The sequence below is a fragment of the Hyla sarda genome, chromosome 4, assembly GCF_029499605.1.
Source record: "Hyla sarda isolate aHylSar1 chromosome 4, aHylSar1.hap1, whole genome shotgun sequence".
Taxonomy (NCBI): domain Eukaryota; kingdom Metazoa; phylum Chordata; class Amphibia; order Anura; family Hylidae; genus Hyla; species Hyla sarda.
In genome coordinates this window covers 204,214,586-204,232,688 of record NC_079192.1, presented here as the reverse complement: position 1 = coordinate 204,232,688, position 18,103 = coordinate 204,214,586, and the positions used below count along the sequence as shown (strand labels likewise).

General features: G+C 40.7%; 1 protein-coding gene across 2 annotated transcripts in view; it reads right to left on the bottom strand.

Moving 5' to 3' along the window:
- Positions 1 to 749: 749 nt before the first annotated feature.
- Positions 750 to 18,103, bottom strand: part of CDC123 (cell division cycle 123) — a 79,854-nt gene continuing 62,500 nt past the window's right edge. For both annotated transcript variants that reach the window (XM_056573322.1, XM_056573324.1), the window contains exons 9-13: positions 14,056 to 14,178; positions 12,366 to 12,394; positions 7,659 to 7,775; positions 2,849 to 2,986; positions 750 to 1,191 (exon numbers count right to left, since the gene is read on the bottom strand). In XM_056573322.1, the coding sequence (XP_056429297.1) occupies positions 1,156 to 1,191; positions 2,849 to 2,986; positions 7,659 to 7,775; positions 12,366 to 12,394; positions 14,056 to 14,178 (443 nt within the window). In that variant the 3' untranslated portion in view covers positions 750 to 1,155. The remainder of the gene's footprint in view (positions 1,192 to 2,848; positions 2,987 to 7,658; positions 7,776 to 12,365; positions 12,395 to 14,055; positions 14,179 to 18,103) is intronic.

Here is an 18,103-nt window from a genome sequence, read left to right as displayed (position 1 = left end):
ACCCCTCTCAGCCAGTGATAAGGGCATTTTAAAACAGGACAACCAATGGCTGTACATGTAAGATCTTTGTCAGGATGGTAGTTCCTAGATTCACAAACTACCGGGAGTTAAATTTACAATAAGAATTGATGTTTTATGATAAAGTGTCTTTTTTCTCTGATTACACTAGTCTATTATTATGTTTTTTATTTATCAGTAAGTAGTGGTATTGCCTTTTCAGTGACACCCATTGCTAAAAAGCGCATAAAATAAAGCATACAGCCAGATGGTTGAAACTGAAGAGGTCAATGACTTTCAAAGTGGCACTATGATAGGTGCCAACTTAACATTTCAGAGTATCATATTTTTGCTCAGCTATTGCTAATCTGGTCAACAGTAAGTGCAGTTATTGTGAAGTGGAAATATCTAGGTGCAACAACAGCAACGTGATAGAAAACAATTAGACATATGATATCAGGTAGGCATAGTGTGTATATTGCTTATTAACTATTAATATAACCCTGACAATTTATCTTCTGTTGTGTAGTAAAAATTCGAGATACACTAAAGCATTATAGCAAAACCTTTACCTTTCCAAATTTACTCCCGGCCATCTGATCAGAATAATGTGCTTCATTAAAGTCTATAGTAGCCGATATAACCAACAATCGCCACCGTTCCCAGTGCGATCTAAACTTTTGACGTATGAAAATGTAATTTACTTATTTAAAAAAGAAAACAGTATCACTTAAATATTATACTGTATAAACAACTGTACAATATATGTTTATTAGTAGTACCAAAGAGAGCAAGATATATCTGTTTATTATCCATGAATAAGAAACAGTGAGGAGAGGATAGGAAACATTATACATTAAGATTTGTGACAGACCAAAAGCCTATTGACAGGAGCAAAGTTTAACTAGCAATGAAGAAAAGATAGAAATTCTATTTAAGGGTATAGGATTGAAAACCTCATTATTTTGCATATGTGTTCATCAGACGGAAGACAAAAAACATTTTTTTCTTTTCTTTTTAAATATCCTTCCCCTTTGAAAGTATTGCCTGTTAAGGGATTACTTCACAACCAGGTTCTGAACAATGATGGTTTCTTGGAATCCTTAAAAGACAAGGTCACCTACAGGAAAGCCCCCTAACTGTGGATTATGGATTAACCTAATCATCCGAGTCCTCTTCTTCTTGATTCCGTTTCTGTGAGAAAAAAAGGTATTTGTATTAAATTTCCATTAGTTCGAACTGCAACTTTAGGGTTTTATAGACAAAATGAACAATTCAACAGTTGTGGTATGAATGTGTCCTGCTAGGATTTATCTTGCTTTAGTACACTAATGTAGAGGTCTTCTAATAGAAAAGTATAGTATGATCCAAGAACACACAATAAAAGCCTACTACAGAGTAAAAACTCACATTTATAATCTAGAATACAAAATTATTCTTCCATAGGAGTGTTTCCCAACGAGTGTGCCTCCAGCTGTTGCAAAGCTACAACTCCCACAGCATTCCCAGATGGCCTTTAGCTTCCCTGGGTATAATGGGAGTTGTAGTTTTGCCACAGAGGGAGGCATGTTGGCTGGTACCTTCATTAATGTGCAGGCTTTGCTGTTTTAAAAGATGTTTATGTGCTTGGTAGTTTCTTAAGACATGGGACCACAGCAGCATCTGCACTGATTCAAGCTGTTTAGAAACTGTGACCAGGTTGCAGTTCCACTTTAGAATGCAGCCATGTGTGTCCACAGTGAGTAGAGCTAAATTCGCAAAATATGGGTGGGGCTTAATGCAAAGGAGACATGGTTGTTGTTAAGGCTGGTAAATTCCCACCAAAGCCTTCACTTCAAGCCACCACATAAATAATAAATTATGGCTGAGGCTGCCATAAAAAAAAAAAATATATATATATATATCTTAAAAAAAAGTCCAAAGAGAGCAGCACACCTGTAGATCCATAAAAAGGTGATGGGGTGCACACGGTCACAACAGATCCTGGTCACAGATCCTTCCAAGTAGCAAACCAATAGGCAACAGCACTCCCAAAAGGTGCAAATAAAACGGTCTTTTTTCACATGAACGTGGTGGCCACCACGTTTATGTGAATAAAGACCGTTTTATTTGCACCTTATGGGAGTGCTGTTGCCTATTCATTTGCTATATATATATATATATATATATATATATATATATATATATATATATATATATACACACATACACACACACATATAGTTATATACAATCCATGCATCCATCTTGACAGTGCCTACTTCTGTCTTGACGCACAGGAAGTGCCCACCAAAGCCAGTGATTGGCTGAGCAGGCATTTCCTGTGTGTCAAGACAAAAAGCAGGAAACACTGCTCAGCCAGGACTGAAATTATTTTGTACTAAACAGGCTCCATAAATATAAAAGTAGAGGTGCTACCAAATATGTACATACACTATGCAGTGACCCAAAATAAACGAGGAATTTGTTTACTTCTACTGTGAAATTTTAATTTGAAACAAAACGAATAACTGGTAATACAGCAAGATAAAGGTTGTAGATATTTCCCCTACTTGTGACAGGATATCCTTTCTGACAGTTTCCTGCACAGTAAAATGTTAACATCACATATGCAACTATCACTTAGCTTTACTCCTTTCATTAATAAAATAAAAATATTTGATACTGGGGTTTTCTGCGATCACAAAGTTTATAGACCCCCTTCAAAAAGCTAACCGATGAGAATGATTACCTTCCCGATGCCAGATTAAAAAAAGAAATGTAATAGCAGGAGAAATTACAATAAAACTACCAACTTGTTGTTGAGGAAAGGGATATTACATCACATTGACAGATCAAATTGACTTCTCACCAGTTTAAGAAAGTCAATAAGCTTATGTGCATCTTCTCCAGAAGAAAGATCAACAAAATCCTTAGGCAACCGGAAACTCAAGTAAGGGCTAGGTTGGACTGTGACTTCACTAGTTGTACAACGAAACGTAGGTAAATCCTGGAGCGAAAAAAAGAAAATAAAAAAAAAAGAAAGTTGAAATAAAAAAGTTAATGTCATGAATTGTAATAAACAAATGTATTACATACACAGCTGAAGTTTAAATAACTGGCACTTTCTAATCATCCAACCCTTCTCCTTATGTATGCAAGTTACCTGTGGAGTTAATGTTAAAGGGGTACTCCAGTGGAAAATGTTTTTTTAATCAACTGGTTCCAGAAAGTTAAACAGATTTGTAAATGACTTCTACAATGCTCAAAAAAACATAAAAGGGAGCACGAAGATAACACCTCCGGCCGCCATGCTGGATGATCGGATCCCCGCGGCAGCGCCGCGGGCGATCCGTTCATCCGTTCAAAGTACCGCAATGCCGCAATCTGTATTGATCACGGCATCGGAGGGGTTATTTGCAGACATCCGCGCGATCGCAGATGGCGGCCATTACCGGCGGGTCCCTGGCTGCAGATAGCAGCCGGGACCTGCCGGGCATAACGCGAGCACCGCTCCGGTGCTCGCGATCATGTCGGCGCGTAAATGTACGTCATGGTGCGTTAAGTACCACGTCACCATGACGTACATTTACGTCCATTGTCGTTAAGGGGTTAAAGGGGTACTCCGGAGAAAAACTTTTTTTTTTAAATCAACTGGTTCCAGAAAGTTAAACAGATTTGTAAATTACTTCTACAATGCTCAAAAAAACATAAAGGGAACACTAATATAACAAATCCTAGATCTGAATGAATGAATCTAATGGTATTTACATAGTTGAATGTGCTGACAACAAAATCACACAAAAATTATCAATGGAAATCAAATGTATCAACCCATGTAGGTCTGGATATGGAGTCACACTCAAAATCAAAGTGGAAACCACACTACAGGCTGATCCAACTTTGATGTAATGTCCTTAAAACAAGTCAAAACGAGGTTCAGTAGTGTGTGTGTGTGGCCTCCTGGACAGTCTGTGGTGCAACGTGGCATTGGTGGATGGAGCGAGACATGATGTCCCAGATGTGCTCAATCGGATTCAGGTCTGGGGAACGGGCGGGCGAGTCCATAGCATCAATGCCTTCCTCTCGCAGGAACTGCTGACACACTCCAGCCACATGAGGTCTAGCATTGTCTTGCATTAGAAGAATCCAGAGCCAACCGCACCAGCATATTGTCTCACAAGGGGTCTGAGGATCTCATCTCGGTACCTAATGGCAGTCAGGCTACCTCTGGCAAGCACATGGAGGGCTGTGCGGCCCCACAATGAAATGGCACCCCACACCATTACTGACCCACTGCCAAACCGGTCATGATGGAGGATGTTGCAGGCAGCAGAACGTTCTCCACGCCGCCTCCAGACTGTCACGTCTATCACATGTGCTCAGTGTGAACCTGCTTTCATCTGTGAAGAGCACAGGGTGCCAGTGGCGAATTTGCCAATCTTTATGTTCTCTGGCAAATGCCAAATGTTCTGCACGGTGTTGGGCTGTAAGCACAACCCCCACCTGTGGATGTCGGGGCCTCATACCACCCTCATGGAGTCTGTTTCTGACCATTTGAGTGGACACATGCACATTTATGGCCTGCTGGAGGTCATGTTGCAGGGCTCTGGCAGTGCTCCTCCCTGCACAAAGGAGGAGGTAGCGGTCCTGCTGCTGGGTTGTTGCCCTCCTATGTCCTACTCCACATCTCTTGATGTACTGGCCTGTCTCCTGGTAGCGCCTCCATGCTCTGGACACTAGGCTGACAGACACAGCAAACCTTCTTGCCACAGCTTGCATTAATGTGCCATCCTGGATGAGCTGCACTACCTGAGCCACTTGTGTGGATTGTAGACTCCGTCTCAGGCTATCACTAGAGTGAAACATCAGCCATGCAGCATAGAAAAAGAGAAGTAGTCTGTGGTCACCACCTGCAGTACCACTCCTTTATTGGGGGTGTCTTGCTAATTGCCTATAATTTCCACCTGTTGTCTGTTCCATTTGCACAACAGCATGTGAAATTGATTGTCTATCAGTGTTGCTTCCTGAGTGGACAGTGTGAGTGACTTGGAGTTAAATTGTGTTGTTTAAGTGTTTCCTTTATTTTTTTTAGTGTATTTAAAAACCTTAATCCTTCAAGTACTTATCAGCTGCTGTATGCTCCAGAGGAAGTTTAGTAGTTTTTTTTCCAGTCTGACCACAGTGCTCTCTGCTGACACCTGTCTGTCTGTCTCAGGAACTGTCAAGACCAGGATAGGTTTGCTACAGGGATTTGCTCCTGCTCTTGACAGTTCCTGAGACAGACAGAGGTTTCAGCACTGTGGTCAGACAGAAAAGTAATTTAAAAGAACTTCCTGAGGAGCATACAGCAGCTGATAAGTACTGGAAGGGTTAAGATTATTAAATAGAAGTAATTTACAAATCTGATTAACTTTCTGGCACCAGTTGATAAAAAAAAAAAAATAGTTTTTCACCGGAGTACCCCTTTAATGAACACATATCCCAAAGCAGAAGCTGCACGTGCTTGGACTACACTTTATCCTCCTTTCTATGTACCATGATCCTGCAGTCAGATGTTCCTATCTTCAATCTGATCCTTCTCCAGGCACAAGGTAGATATGCTGCAGAAACTTTGTGACTCATTTTATTTGAATGTTGAGTGGGGCTTGCCAGACTTATTTTTAGTCCCCAAAATGTTCTGCAACAATCCTGCTACATGTAAACTTACCTTTCCACCTAATGTAATTAAGCAAGTCGAGGGGGCAAATGAAATGTAGCACTAAAACACATGACTGCAGGATCACCTCTTTATAGGTACCACACACACAAACAATTTTATTTGGCTTGTGAAGTTATTAAACATAACCTCTCACATCCCCAAGAATCATAAACAGCTGAAGAGTTATCAGGCCAGAATGCTATTTTCCTCACCCGTCAGGTCTTGGGACTGATGTTTTTTTTAAGGGTAGGGAAGTGTAGACTAATATGGCCAACTTCATAAATACATTGCTTACTTGCTTGTAAAGAGTTATGGTCATAATATCAGACCAGGCACAGGTTGTCATTGGAAATATGCTTTACAGCAGACTGCAAATAGCCTGAACAAAAAATGTTGTAGATATTAAGTCAGCAAGGAATCCTGTGAGGTTTGAGCTCTGAAACCTTCAAAATTGTATATTTAGCTGTAGTTGATGTATAGAGGGCAGGTCAGACCTAATCCCAGGTCAATGGCTTTTCCATGTAGACAATGTCAAAGAGGTGAAGCAGCATTTTCAAACGGGTGATAAAATATTGGCTATATTTAGCACACAACATTTACAGCAGCAACATTTAAGTTGCATCTCACAACCAATTACAAGCAACCAATTAGATTGCTTATTTTGCAGAAGTATTGTTAAAAATTAAAGAAGCGATCATATTATATATATATATATATATATATATATATATATATATATACACACACACACACATACATACACACACACACCCCGATTTTAATCCTTAGCAGTGAGCACAGATATCTGTGAGGGTCCAACTTTTTGGGATCCCTGCAATCAGTAGGGTAAAGGGCTGTTGTTCCATGTTCTTTTCCCTTGTTTGTGCAGGCACAGCTCTGCCCACGATTATGGATGGACATGCTGTCCTTGCCCAGTCTTAAAGGGATATTCCAGGATCTTTTTTTTATTTGACTGTGCTACAGGGGCTGTAAAGTTAGTGTAGTTCATAATATAGTGTCTGTACCTGTGTGTGACTGTTTTCTCACAATTCTTCTGTGATTATCGCTCCAATATTTATTTTTAACAGCATTCAAAATTACTCAGGTCTCAGGATTTCCCAGGTTGCAGTGCATCAAGACCTGACATCACTAGTCTGGTGATCAGAGGGAGTATGTCCTGCTTCAATGGGTGGAGCAACCGCTGGGTGGTAGAGAATTAATTTTGCAACAGCTGTAGGCACCCTGATTAGAAAACACTGGTGTATTGCATTGAAGGGATCACAGGTGTGTTTCAATAGGTGGGGTGGCTGATGTGTAGGAGGGAGGAAAGTGACCTCATACTTACAAACTATGGAACTATGGGATGTGTAGTTTAGAGAACGAAATTCAACAGGAAATACCCAGTTCTGGCAGGTACATACTACTGAAATTACCTCATGGTGCATAACCTCTTTAATCAAGTAAATAATGTTAACAACAAAGGTGGTGTTGCCTCACATGCCTCATTATTGAGCGAGTTAAAGATCAAAAGTCAAAAGTATTTTACTTTTAGTTTACTCAGTTTTTTTTATTTTTTATAGTTGACTACTCCTTTAATAATTATCCCCTATGTGCAGACTAGGGGATAAGTGTCAGATTGCAGGCAGTCCGAACGCCTGCCCGGCACCCCGACTCTTTGCAAGAATGACACTGTGTAGACCACGGCACAAAGAGGTGGTCAACCCCCCCATATGCATCTCTATGGGAGAGCCGCAGATACACCAAGGCTGTATCTCAGGCTCTCTTATAGAGATGCATGAGGGGGCGTGTCGGTCACAGTCGTGCAGTTGTGCCGCGGACAACACACTTCATTCATGCGGAGAGCAGGGGTGGCGGGCAGGAGATTTCAGGGGTTCTCAGCAGTCGGACACATCCCCTATCCTGCGGAACTTTTCAGGTTGAGTTCACACTGTTCCATCTGTTCATTATTGCAACCTCCTACCTGGTCTATATCCTCCTCGTCTGCTGGCATGCGACCATTCATCAGTTCTTCCCATGTAAATAGCAAGGAGTCAGTTACTTCTCCAAATGGGTTAAAATCTATAAGCCATATTTTGCCCTAGAAACAGGGAAATTACTGTAAGTCATGATATTTTTTAACTGTTACCCAACAGTACATTTCATAGCTATTTGTATTTCAAAGGTAGAAGTTGGAGTTCATACACATGGCTGTATTATTGTTTCATTTTATACGAAGACATTAGAAGTGCTTTTTACAGATGTATACTGGTCTTCCTCGGTACCTCCACAAGGCCTCGATTTCATACAAAGGTAACAAAACAAAATACTGTGGCATGCTTCCCTGGACTACATATGCACAAAAGGTAATTTCCTTTAAACAGAGTCATTAAAACAACAAGAAAAATAAGCAGTCATTCAGCTATGCAAAGGGAAAATGAAGTTCTGGCTCCTTGGAATACAGGTATGCAAAACCTAAAATAAATTACTGGAAACTAAAGGCACAAAATAGGCAGCATATTCGAGGTACAGGGCTACTATGCAAGTGGGCTAAATCTTAGTAACAAAATAACAACCAGTCAATTCTAGAAAACATAAGTAAAAACAACACAAGGATTTAAAAGCGAAGCTAGCTGCATTTTAAGCCTGTTACTGACTCCTGCACTTATGAATCCTTAGTGACACCAACTTCTTGCTCTTCTATATAGGCATCCATCACACTGTCTAAGAAAGATAGGGGATAACAGTGGGCTCATAAGCTAGCTCTGCTTTAAAGTCTGCCGTACAGTTTCTTTCCTAAATATAACAGACAGAGTTTATGGTGGCATTTAATATGTACTCAGATTGTACAAAAACAAAAGAAGCTTTAAAATGTTTGCATGTGTGCAAAATAAAAAAAAGAAACCAAACAGGTTTAATATAAATCATACTATTTTGTGTTCACCACTTTTAAAGGGAACTAATCATCAGATTTTACCCTATATACCGCTTGGCAAAGCGTTGTATAGGGTAAAAATCTTTATCCTCACCATCCCTGGGGGACGCTCCTGTCCCCAGGGATGGGGAGGATATGAAATTATAAGATGCTCCCTGCCGGCCCCGTAAGTATTCCGCTGGGCGGGAGCTCCTCTCACCTAGTCCTGTGTCTTCGGCCGGCAGCAATACACCTCCGCTTGATTGACGGGCCGCGTCATCACTTTGCTCCGTCTGTTCAGTGATCAGAGCAATGACACGGACCATCAATCATGCCAAGGAGGCGTCACTGCCGGACGAAGACACGGAACTAGGTGAGAGGACTACTTACAGGGCTGGCGGGGAGCATCTTATAAGTTCATATCCTCACCATCCCTGGGGCAGAAGCGTCCCCCGGGGATGGTGAGAATAAAGATTTTACCCTGTATAACGCTTTGCCAAGCGTTATATCGGAAAAAAATCTGATGATTGGTATTCAAAGAACTAGAAACCATAGGGAGGAATTTATCAAGAATCGTATGAAGCTACCTGGCATAGAAAAGTAGCACATTTTAGCACAATTTCCTTTTTTAGAAAAAAAATTGCATCCTATTGCCCCCTTTATGCCAAGTCTGCCACCTTTGAATAAGAGGGTGGGGCCACGGTGGCCAGTCACATTTACTATACTTTATGCCGGCCACAGAAGTGGCAAATTTATTGAGAGGCCGGCAGGAATATGGCACTGCTGACAGGGAGGGGCTTTTACAGAAAACCATGTAAGCCTACATTTATATCACCGCTGAGGAGCCAAATGGACCCTTTGCACAAGGAATACCGCAGAATCCCAATGGATCCCATTAAATGGTGTCTGTCGAGTGTCTGCTACTTTAGTGGAGAAAAATACTGGACATATAGCATATTTCTCTGCTTATGCCTATCTTTTCGCCATAGAGCTTTCCTTAGCAGCACTCAGTGGTGTTATTGTACTCAGTCTGGTACATGTTTTAAGACAATTGGCAAAGTTATGTGATTTTTTATTTTTTTATTTTAGATTGAAGCAATTACAATTAGCTTCAAATATGAACCCAGCCCTAAATAACCACACAATGGTCCATCAGTTCAGCTAACAAATAATTTCAGCCTCACATTAACTTTACATGGCAGAAAATAAATCTAAATAAAAATGGTGCTACTTTTATTAGCTAATCAAACCGTACACAGCGAAAATAGCCTAGAATATAAAATAGCAAGGCCCTTCTACAATATAAACAAAGTTGGTAAATGCTACCACTAATGGAGACAAATGAATTAATAATAGAAATCTGAAATTGCAGACATAAAACACCCAGGATGTCTAGTGAACATTGTTCTTGAGTAAAGACTTAACAACAAAATGAAAAAATGTCACATAAGTTTTGCAATTAAAATGCACGATGCTGCCATAGTAAAATAACACTGTCATTTATTACAGCTGGCTTAGAATTTCACAGTGTAATGTTATGAAACAACCAACTAAGGAGAAGATGAAAACCAAATTATCACCTTATTGTAATATTGCACTATATTATATGGTGGACATATAGGGAAGGTTGTGCTGCTTGATCAAATAAATAAATAAAAGGAATAAGCTTTTATTTGGGCATTGCAAGAGGCTAATACCTTAGTTTCTCTGACCCAGCCCCCACAAAAAACAACAGAATTACTTCTTGGAAAAACAAATGGCTGTAGACAACTTTATTAGACTTCAAACATCCAGGGAAAAGGAAGTCCAGCGAATTGCAACATTACATTCTCCAAGCCAGGACACACCTGCAACAAGCCCCAATACTGCAGAATCCACTGAGCGATAGCTTGATCCCCTACCATCTGCTCTTACGCTTCCTAACTAGTAAGGTCCCCTTGGCAGATTGCTGACAGTGGTCAACTTGAACAATCCACCCTTGGAATTGTGACCTAGCCTCATAACATAATACTATAATTACATTTTTCAGGGAGGGAGGTTGGTTAAGCTCTTGTCACTTCACTATGATTTACATGACCACCCCCTCAGCCTGACATTCCTTATATACTCAGCATGCCTTGCCCATTGATAATATTTTAAATGCATCTTTCCTAGACTTTAATGCTATGGACACCTCTGTGAAGTTTTCATTTTTACATATTCTTAGTACTTTATAAAATTAAACATATTTACAATTGGTTTTACCTTAATGTTGGACCATGTACACTGCTCAAAATAAATAAATAAAGGGAACACTAAGATTAACACATCCTAGATCTGAATGAATGAACTAATTGCCCCCCCCCCCCCCCCAAAGAAATGGCACCCACACCATTACTGACCCACCGCCAAACTGGTCATGCTGGAGGATGTTGCAGGCAGCAGAACGTTCTCCACGGCATCTCCAGACTCTGTCACGTAAGTCACATGTGCTCTGTGTGAACCTGCTTTCATCTATGAAGACCAGGGGGTGCCAGTGGTAATTTGCCAATCTTGGTATTCTCTGGCAAATGCCAAGCATCCTGCACGGTGTAGGGCTATAAGCACAACCCCTGTGGACGTCGGGCCCTCATACCACCCTCATGGAGTCTGTTTCTGACCGTTTGAGTGGACACATGCACATTTGTGGCCTGCTGGAGGTCATGTTGCAGGGCTCTGGCAGTGCTCCTCCTTGCACAAAGGTGGAGGTAGTGGTCCTGCTGCTGGGTTGTTGCCCTCCTACGGCCTCCTCCACATCTCCTGATGTACTGGCCCATCTCCTGGTAGCACCTTCATGCTCTGGACACTACGCTGACAGACACAGCAAACCTTCTTGCCACAGCTTGCATTGATGTGCCATCCTGGATGAGCTGCACTACCTGAGCCACTTGTGTGGATTGTAGACTCCGTCTCAGGCTACCACTAGAGTGAACCATCAGCCATGAAGCATAGGAAAAGAGAAGTGGTCTGTGGTCACCACCTGCAGAACCACTCCTTTATTGGGGGTGTTTTGCTAATTGCCTATAATTTCCACCTGTTGTCTTTTCCATTTGCACAACAGCATGTGAAATGGATTGTCAATCAGTGTTGCTTCCTGACTGGACAGTGTGATTTCAAGTGTGACTGACTTGGAGTTACATTGTGTTGTTTAAGAGTTCCCTTTATTTTGTTGAGCAGTGTATCTTCAGAAACCGGGATGTCATGCAATACAAACTGCTAAATGCCATTTACAGCTTATTACATTAAATGAATAATCCAGTACTGATTATTCATAATCTATCCTGCACAGGCTGCAAAAAAAGTGAAAATCAACTTTCACTTACCTTCCTACGTTCCCCCGGAGCCCCGCTACAGCTGATTGGTTGGCCGGGCTGTCTTCTTCAGACTTCCCTTAGCCCGGAACGTCACACGGCGCTTCAGCCTATCACCGGCCGCAGCATTGTCCCGCTTTGACCGGTGATAGCCTGGAACGTCACACGGCGCTTCAGCCCAAGGGAAGTAGGAAGAAGACAGCCCGGCTGACCGGTCAGTTGTAGCGCAGCTCCGGGGGAACGTAGGAAGGTAAGTGAAAGCTTATTTTCACTTTTTTTTCAGTCCAGGCAGGATAGATTAAGAATAGTCCATACTGGATTATTCCTTTAGTGTCTATCCACACGTACAGTATTCTGCGCAGATTTCGAGCAGAAAATCCTGCACGTCAAATCTGTGCAGAATATTGTACGTGTGAATAGACCCTTACGGTAGAGACATTTCACTTACCTCACTGTCTCTGTATATGTCAAAAACAACTAGAAGACAAAAAAGTACAATATTAGTTACATGTATAGAACTCATATGCTCTATGTGAGATGCCTATGCTAATGTTACCAAAGATTAGATGAAAATTTGATAGAGAAAACTAGGAAGAGGAGAATTAAAAATTCCTTGCCGTCAAAGTGTGAATTTTATATATACATTTGTGTATATGTGATGGCAAATACTTGTGTGAAAAAATGAACGTATTATAGGACTGATACCTGTACTAACTATCTAGAAGCCTTCTGGCCACAGGAATATTTATCAGGCAAACTTACAGGAGAACTTAATATCACAAGTTTTACCTGCTAAGTTACTGGCCCTAAATTAAGAAACTGCCTACTTAAGCCCACCTCAAAAGAGTTGTACCATCTCCTGTAAAAACTATAACATAATACAGCATTTTAGAAGGCTGAACGTCTGCACCATGCTTGTCTCCTCAGGACATATCGGTACAAATAGTTACTCAATCTAAAACAAAATGAGTTCTAAAAGGCTAACCCCCCCAGGATTCTCTACATCACTAGATGTACTTTCCCTTTTGTACACTTTACAAGAACTGTAGTGCAGCCGTTTCTCATTTGCTAGAGATCAGATTATACCAAAGCTCCGATTGTGAAAATGCAAAAACATTCAGAATGAAAAACTGACAACCCTTTTTAATATTCCCTTAGGGTTTTAAATTTATAACAGCTATACCTGTTCTGAGGCTGTGTTCACACACTGTGGCCAATTAGCGGTACCGCAACAAATTACCAAATGTGCTTTTGCAGAAAATGGCCTAAAGCGTGTAAAAATGATACATTTTTTGACAACTATAATTATTCAAATCGCAGTAAGAACATGTATCTTTTTACCACAAGTTTGGTCATTTGTGGTAACACACGGCCAAAGTGCATGTGGTAATGTGTGGACACAGATTGAAAACTTGACAAACCTTTTGAGGGTGGGGTCACACGTAACATAGAAGTAGTGTATTCTCCGATGCACAAAATCTGCTGCCCAGCGGGAAATACGCAAAATATTCTCCTAAGAGCATACACACAGGGCTACCCTGAGTGCGCAGCCCTGTGTGCGCAGTGAGGTTCGAACGCATCCCCACACTTTGCAGTCACGTCGGTGCGCTGGTCCGAACTCCAAACCATATGAGCATACACACAGGGCTACCTGCACCAGCCCTGTGTGCGCAGTAAGAGAATATGCAGTGTATTTCACGCTACGCAGTGGATTTTGCTCGGTGGAAATACGCTGTGTATACACTATGTGTGACCCTACACTAAGTGTGTATTCATATGTACAGTATACTGCACATATTTGATGAGCAGGATTTGGAGTTGAAGATTTTAATGTAAAAGAAATGAATGAACACAGCTTCAAATCTGCAGCATCAAATAAGCATAGGATAATGTATGCGTAAATACACCCTAAGGATAGGGTCGAACATGCCGTATTTTGGTGCGTATTTGCACCTGTGTATTTTTTCTACCCAATAAAGCCAATGGGTAGCAAAATATGCAGCTGATTATGCTACCCAGTGACTTCAATGGGTAGGAAGATATGCAGCAAAATACGGCATGTGTGGCTCTACCCTAAATGAAACATTTATGCAGCAAATCCTTCAATTAACTGTAGGCATTGAAACTAAACTACTTACAATCCTCATCAAGGAACTTGTACTGGATGTTTTCTTGGAAAAAATGTTCTATTGATCTACAGATGTCCTCTTTTTGCTTACAGATGTGTTCATAATACTGTGTGTAATCTCTCTGAGATATACCTAAAATAAGTATAATCAATACAACAGTTAAAACCATAAGAATAATTTAGGTTTCATTAACATTCACAAATGTGCTTTCTTATCCAGGATATGTAAATCATGACTGACCGCAATGTTCTCCCTATATTACGAGCAAACAGAGACACAAGGACCGTCCCACAATTGCCAATATCTAACCTTCCTGGTCTTTTGTGTGACTAAGGGCAAACATAATATGGCATTTCTTTTCCAGCAAAATGTAAAGATGAATTAAGATACTTAAAGCATTACAGTCATTTGAATTAACTTACCATATGACACATTGGGGGAGATTATCAAGGGATTTAGAGGGGTTTTATTGCTTACAAAAGTCACATGTGCGCCTAAGTGCCTGGCTTGCGGGTGGGTGGTAGATGCGGGTGGGTGGGTGGCCGGGGAGCAGAGCTTAACAAAAAGTTGCACAAAAAGTCGCAAGTGCGACTTTTTGTAAAGCTCTGCTCCCCGGCCACCCACCCGCATCTACCACCCACCTGATAGCTATTGCAGGACAACAACTCCCAGCATGCCTTTACAGTGAGGAAATGCAGGGAGTTGTAGTCCCAACAGCTTGCGGGCGGGTGGCCGGGGAGTGGAGCTGGCAGACAGGAAAATGAAACTACAGCACTGTAATTTAATATTTCCCGGGCAGACCTGTGATTGGCACAGACTCTCTCTCTCTCTCTCTCATTGTTTTTTGTTTATGTATGCTAAAAAAAAAATGGTATTCAAAAGTGATTCATAGTTTTTTGCTTACCTGAGCCAAATGTATCAACCCCCTGTGATAGTATGATAAATATGTCACATATAAGCAAAACAAAAAAAAATGATGACTACAGAACTCGCTTACCAAAGCAAAAATGATAAATGTCCTCCATTGTCCAGATGGGTTTCACTCCTGAGACTCGCTGCAATCTCGAGTCAGCCAATCCGTACAATCTGTTAATGCCATAGAGCAGGGGTCTCAAACTGGTGGCCCTCCAGATGTTGCAAAACTTCAACTCCCAGCATTCTCGACAGCCACTAGCTGCAGCAAATGGCTATCTGGGCAAGGTCCAGGAATGCTAAGAGTTGAAGTTTTGCAACATCTGGAGGGCCGCCAGTTTGAGACCCCTGCCATAGAGTTATGCAGTAAAAGGGTCAGATTTGAGTGACAGCTGGGGAGTAAGACAGGTGCTGCTGCACACTTTACCCAGCTCTAACTTGCAATTGCAGCAGGTCTCAAGAGTGAGACCCGATGCAATCTAAAATTGCAGATACCTTTTGCTTTGCTGGTCATCTTGACTGATGTACAGGGCTCAGCTTCCAGCAGAGAGCTCTATACATCAATCAGTGAAAGCTAGGTGAGAGGGGAAGGGAGGTGGTGTGCTTCCTCTGAGACAATAGCTGTTAATGAAAAAGGCACTTTAATAGTTCAGAAATTGTGATCAGCAAAATAAAGGTATGGTTAATTTCAGCACCCTAGCACCTATATGCCAGGGGCACCTATATGATAGAGCTGGCAGAGTCCCTTGATGCAGAAACTTAATAGGGTTTTCTCATAGCATTATGCTATCCTTTATCCACATCATAGGAGATAAAAGCAGATCAGTGGGGTCTCTATCCCTGGAATAAATGGTGCAGGCAGTGCCCTGTGTAGCCACCATCCCATTCATTGTCTATGAGGCTGCTGAACTACTTCTGAGTTCAGCGCTTGGAAATGTTTGGCAGCCCCATAGACCATAAATGGGTCAGGCCGCACTGATCTGCTTGCTATCAGCCCCCAAGCCTCAGCATAGGGGATTACTGAATAATATGGAAAAACCTCTTTAAAGACTACCTGTCACCAAACTAAACTTTTAATATATTGTTTCTTATGTAATTAGAAGACCCTTTTTTTTTTTCTTTTTTATTTACTTGCTGTTAAAATTCTCAACCTATATTTTTAATGTGATTGAAAAACGACCACTAGGTGGCTCTGCTCTGTTCCATGCCGCAGGTCAAACAGTTAGTTTGGTCTCAAGAAGTGTGTGTGGTGCAGGCTTCAGTGACTTGTGCCTGCAAGGAGAAAGGTTTTTTATTTATTTATTTATTCATTTATTTTAGGGCAGGAGGGGTGTTAGGAGTAGTTTAGAAAATATGGTTTGATGACAGGTACTCTTTAAGGGTTTATTGACATGTTGCAGTCATAAGGAGGTTTTTTCCACAATGTTGTTACAATTAAAACAAGAACCAGAACAAGACTGCAGTGTGTGACTATACCCTAAACAAGCATAAAATTATGTTGTAAAAGGAAATAAAGGGACTTCTATTCATTATTGTAACACCATGACTGGAGACTTTATTTAATACCATATGTTTTGGGTAATCAAAATGGAATTATGGAAATGATCCATGCAGTTACTGAGTCATCATATAGTGGAGCAAGATTGTGAGAATACATTTGAAGTCTAATGTAAAAAGCTGAGGCTGGATACTGGTATTTCTTGTCAGCTGCCTTCCGTGTGTCTAAAAATGACTAAAATATTATTCATAGAACCGAGGCATTGTATACTTTGCATCTAAGCCAGATGGATTCTTCTAGATCCCTGTTAAATGTGCATCAGGAATAACATTTCAACCTGGGCCTGGAATGTTAAAACATACAATCTTTGTTTTCTGTCTGCTTTTTTACCTTTATAAATAACTTTGGTATACAAAAGAAAAATGAAATGTTGTTAAAAAAAACTATATAATAAAGCAAATTGTTAAGAAAGCTAAAAAAATGAAAAGTATCTTTAAAAGAAAATTAGTGTGTAAATAACTTTTCATTTGGGTCATTTATGCACTTTGGAACATATTTTTCTTATTTTTAAACAGGCACCATCACTTCAACAGATTTTGCATAAATCAGCACAAGTGAATATAAGACACTGTGTAATATATCTTACTAGAGAAAAATGCCTTATCCTCCATATACACTCTCCCATATAAACTCCTCAATCTTTCTGAAAAAACTGCTCAAATCAGTAGTGACAAGAAACACTGATTATCTGGTATTTCAGGGATTAGATTTCATGTGAAAAGGGGTTGGGGGAAGAAAAGTGAGCTGCAGAGCAAGACCGGCAGAAAGACACACAGGGAGATGCTGCTGCAGCAGCTTGTATTAAGTATTATGAGGTCCGTGCTTAATTTACAGCTTACATTGCTCAGTAGCGCTCTATAATGTCCTCCATGCTGCTGTTTCTAGATTAGCAGCTAGTCTCCACTCACTAGCTCAATGACAACGGAAATTTTGAGATTGGCTCTGTTAAAAAATGACAGGAATAGTGCAGCTACTTATGTATACACATAGAGCAGCTCATATTAAAGTTACCTGACAATTCAGGTAAGCTTTAAACATAAGGTTTTATTAAAGGGGGAAGTCTCTCCAGTGGTCCTGTCAAGAGGGCACCATGTAAAGTAGAGGTTCACTGTCATAGTTTACATAGTTGGAGCATCTAATCATTAAGCTTCCAGGCACTGCAGTAAAGTTTGTCAGAATTCTTAAAGGCTTACTCCACTGGACAGCATTTTTCTTAAATCAACTGGTGCCAGAAAGTTAAACAGATTTGTAAATTCCTTCTATTAAAAAAATCTTAATCCTTCCAGTACTTATCAGCTGCTGTTATGATCCACAGGAAGTTCTTTTCTTTTTGAATTTCCTTTCTGCCTGACCACAGTGCTCTCTGCTGACACCTCTGTCCATTTTAGGAACTGTCCAGAGAAGGATAGGTTTTCTATTAGGATTTGCTCCTACTAAGGATAGTTCCTAAAATGGTCAGAGGTGTCAGCAGCAAGCACTGTGGTCAGACAGAAAGAAAATTCAAAAAGAAAGGAACTTCCTGTGGATCATAACAGCAACTCATAAGTACTGGAATGATTAAGATTTAATAGAAGTAACTTACAAATC